The 4,400-nt window shown below is 44.6% G+C and overlaps 1 protein-coding gene across 1 annotated transcript; it reads left to right on the plus strand.

The window, feature by feature from the left end:
• Nucleotides 1-42: 42 nt before the first annotated feature.
• LOC127749467 (uncharacterized) lies at nt 43-4,287 on the plus strand. Its single transcript, XM_052267668.1, has 7 exons — nt 43-1,018; nt 1,122-1,184; nt 1,274-1,381; nt 1,473-1,586; nt 1,656-1,748; nt 2,210-3,698; nt 3,775-4,287. Exons 1-7 carry the CDS (start codon nt 965-967, stop codon nt 4,080-4,082), a joined length of 2,229 nt encoding a protein of 742 aa, XP_052123628.1. The 5' UTR covers nt 43-964; the 3' UTR covers nt 4,083-4,287.
• The last annotated feature ends 113 nt before the right edge of the window (nt 4,288-4,400 follow it).

Genomic DNA, 4,400 nt, shown 5'->3' on the forward strand with positions numbered 1-4,400 from the left:
TAACCTAACCTAACCTAACCTAACCTAACCTAACCTAGCCCAGACACGTCCGCGAACCGCCGCGAACACCCTACGGCCCAATCGGAAGGAATCACCGTCAAATCGACGCGAGCGGAACGCACAAAGTCCACGGTAACGTCGGGACACACTGCGCACGCACCGTATGCGGAGAACCTGACACAGCGCAGCACTCACGTGCTCTGTTTTCGATCATAGACGGAAATGTCTAAAATAGACAGCACAGTGTCAAATTGCGCCGGCACCACTGAGCAGGCCATACGGCCTGATTCAAAGTAAATACGGTCAAATCACTGTCGGCGGAACGCAAAGAGCTCACGGACAGAATCGGTACAAATCAGTCATAAATGTCTAAAACAGACAACGCAGCCTTAGACCAAGGCGTCGAAAACTAACAATGTCAACACTCCAAGTCCGCTTGGTACAGAAAATAAATCGCTATTAAAATGAACATCTTTGTCAAGAGCTGCTGTACTTACATTGGGCGCCTCTGGATTGGAATCGCCTTTCTCTTCAGATTTGGACTCCATCTAGGACCGATGTTCCCGCCGGAATCACAAGTTGGTGTATTTGACTGTTTACGTGCTGCGCGGCGCGGGAGCGAGAGTGTGGCGAGGTGCGTCCGCGCGGTCCGGCTGCCTGGTCGAGACTGAGCTCCCGGCCGCCGGCTCGCGCGAAGGGCGGCGAGCGCCGCTGCCGAGCGGTTCCCCCTCCCTTCGCCTACCCGAGCCGGGATGCTCCGTCGTTTTACGAGAGGGCGCAGCACTGCCTTCCGTCTCTGCCTCGGAAAAGACCGCGGCAGAGAACCCGTCACAGACGGAAGACAGCGCAGCGGCCGGAAACACCGGAAGTGTTCCGAATTATTACCCCGAGCTGTACCCTGTGTTTTATTGCCCAGTCTTATCTCAGATGCAAATCCGTCAGCATCGGCTTACACTTTGTGAGAATGTCATTCGATGCTGTGTCTTCGGGATCGGAAAACGGAAAGGACTTAACACATGTAAGTAATTATCGTCCCATTTAGTTTATTTTAGGTGTTCTGTGAGGGACGTTTTAGGTAAGGGTATAGTGAGGTTATGTTCTCATTCTTGTTGTATTTTCAGGTCTATGATGAGTCAATCAGTACGCGGCGAAAAGGGGATAAGGGAACGATTTTGAACGAAGAGGTACGGTTTTCACATCTTGTATATTCGTTTGTATCTGAAAAGACGTGACCAACCTAACCTCCCCATTTTTACTTTTGTTACCACTCTAGCCTGTTGTGCTGGGTTCAAGTAGTGATGAGGAGGAGGAACAAGTGACATCCTTCTTCAAGAAGTCACCAACGTTCGATAGATCTAAGGAAAATGTTTTACTTAGAGATGTAAGTAAAAAGATTTGTCCATTACCACGTGCAAACAGTTTTGTCTAATGTAGATGTTGTTGTCAATTTTTAACTCTTTTTGTTTTCGCAGGAAAGTGACGGAAGTAATTCAATTTTGTACGACGAGCAATCCGTTTTAAAGACCAAGTGGCCACGTCAAGGATCGAACACCAAGAATATGCCAGATAGTCCGGTTGACATAGAGGTAATTTACTTTATTAGCAACGTTTATGTCAATTTTTGACACCATGCCTAATCTTAATGTTTGTTTCAGCATGAAGAGAAATGTGAGGAGATCATCGGCTGGCCTGAGAGTGTAGGAGGGAAGAAGCCATCAGCCACCGAACGTCAGATTGACATGCACCAGGTATGTAACAGACATCACGTTTTTTGAAAGGTTGTCTTTTTTAGACATTTTCGTCAAAGTAGATCATTACTGATTCCAGAAAATAGAATGCTGCCCTATTTGCTCTCATCATAGTCGTTGGCCCGCGAAATTAAGAAAGCATATTGAGCGCTATCACGATAAAGATCTAAAAGAAAAGGGTCGTGCCAAGATAACGAACATGATGTACTGGAGATCAAAAAGTAGCATGAGACGAATTTCGTTTGAAAGAGTGAACGCCATTGTCAGCTCCATATGCGCAGAGACTGCCACCGTCTCAAATGCCCAAGCTTTCGATATTATTAAGAGGGCATTTCAGCACGTTCTCGTTAAGATCAGCGATGACGAAAATGTCTAAAATGGTATAACCCGGTAATTGTTTGACAACAATATCTATATTTGACAAATCTATCTATACTAAATGGATTTTTCTCATTTAACAGAAGTCTGCGTTTCGGTGCCCGGAACTCCTTTGTGGCTATGTTTCATCGCGCCTCTGCCTGCTTAGAAGCCACGCTGGGAGCGTGCACGGAATCGGACCGGAACACCTTCAGGCTTTTATATCTGACGCCCAGAATCTCAGCAAGCAAGGATGGCGTACTACGACCCTAGCTCGTGTTTCTACAGCCATGGGCGCATCGGCAGCATCACAATCTCACCGGGAAGTTGTCAAGAAAGTACTGAATGCCCACTTGATCGATGTTCAAGATTTTGAAGGTGAGACTGAGCCCAAGAACGCTAACGTCAAATCTGTACAACAAGGAAGGGGGATCACGCGGCAGCTACTTATCAAAGCAGGAATAGCCCCAGAGGTTGATGCGTCTGATTTGTGTGAAACCGCTCGTTTATACGTCGATTTTGAAAAAACTCGCGGAGTTTTGCAAGAAAAGACCATTTTTGCACACGCGAAGTATATGCATCGATTCATAAATTTTGCCCAGACATTTTTGTCAACTTATGACGAAATTACGGGGATGACAAGCTCTGAAGCAGTCTGTAAATATCAAGAACTTATCTCAAATATAATGGCACCGAATACGTTAAAAAATAACGCGGCCGCGATGATATCTGTTCTCCAGTTAGCCTACAACCATCCAGCATTCAAGTTGAACAGTCTTATTCCGAAGCCTACTATTAAGAAGATTTTAAGGTTCTGGGTAGCTTTCAAGAATGATTACGAGAAGAGAGCTAGAATTGACCAAAGAAGAAAATTGAATTCTGAAGTAGAGACAGAAACGTCTATTTTAGACATTGTTGTCGCACTCAATAAGTTGAACCAAGACTTTGATATAAGACGGAGACTTCGAATTTTATCACAAATTCCACGCAACTCAAAACGTATTCCTGAGCCGTTTGAGGAGCACTGGAAAGTTGTAACTTGTGTCTTAGGGGTTTTTCTGATGCTGCAGGGCGCAAGACTATGGACTGCTCTCGGTCTGAAAACAGGCGAGATATACACTGCGTGCAAGCATAGTGGGACTTTTATCCTAAGGATAGCTTGCAATAAGACCGCTAACTGGAAAGGACACGCCGTTGTTGCTCTGAAGGAGACACAGTATGCAATCTTTAGACAATTTGCCGAAATTCGTCAAAATCTTGACATGGGCAACGAACTCCTAGTGACAACCACGGGCAGGCCTGCCACTAATTTGCTGAATCCCATCATAAAAATTCTTGGCTATCCGATAACATTTAACATGGTCAGGAAGACTATTGAGACTAATTGCTATGTCATTGAAGAGAACAGTGTCCAGAATAGGCAAGAAGTTGCATCATATCTTTGTCATTCTACGAGAGTTGCAGATACATACTACAGATTCAAGTCAAATGCAGCTTTAATTAGTGAGGCGAAGAGGGTTGAGTCCATCTTGTCTCAGGTTTTAGCATGTGAAATAGTCAAAAACGGAAATTTTCTTCCTGAAAACTGCAAAGGTAAATTTATCTTTTTTAAGACGTTTATGTCTAGATTTGACAGAATAGTTTACTAACGATTACATCTTTGTTTCAGACAAATTCCCTCCGAAAGAAGCCCTAAGCTCAAAGTTAGACGAGGTTTGGATGACAGAAGATATCAATTTCTGCCCACTGACGGACACTGCCTTCAATCAGATAGCAAGTTGGTGGAGGGACAAGTTTAGAAATCAAGCTGCAAGTCACTTCGCGGAAGATTTCGTACGTGCGAACATACGACCTAGCAGGGGCACTGTTGAGGCATTGCTCAAGAAAACTATCTGGAGAAATGACACCGGTGATATGCCTACAAGGATTCAGAAGTGTGTTGTAGACAAAATTGAAAATAAAAGAATTCTTACGTAGTTAAAATTTGTCTTTTTACAACAGAACCTTCAGAACTAGCCATTTCTGTCAGAATTAGAAGTTTTCGACTATCGCGATTTATTCGTCTGAAATTGACAGTTTTGTGAGCTGACAATGAATCAGGTACCCGGGGAGATGACCCTGATTTCCCTGACCAAGGCAGTCCGGGCACTCGGGCTCGTCTAGGTCGCTCGATATGCTTAAATGCAACACAATTGTGCACGACGAAAGCATCAAGATAGGCTAACCCAACCTAACCTAACCTAACCTAACCTAACCTAACCTAACCTAACCTAACCTAACCCTCCGTCGTGGCCA

This window comes from Frankliniella occidentalis, unplaced genomic scaffold, assembly GCF_000697945.3.
Source record: "Frankliniella occidentalis isolate FOCC.00 unplaced genomic scaffold, Focc_3.1 Scaffold57, whole genome shotgun sequence".
Classification (NCBI taxonomy): Eukaryota; Metazoa; Arthropoda; class Insecta; order Thysanoptera; family Thripidae; genus Frankliniella; species Frankliniella occidentalis.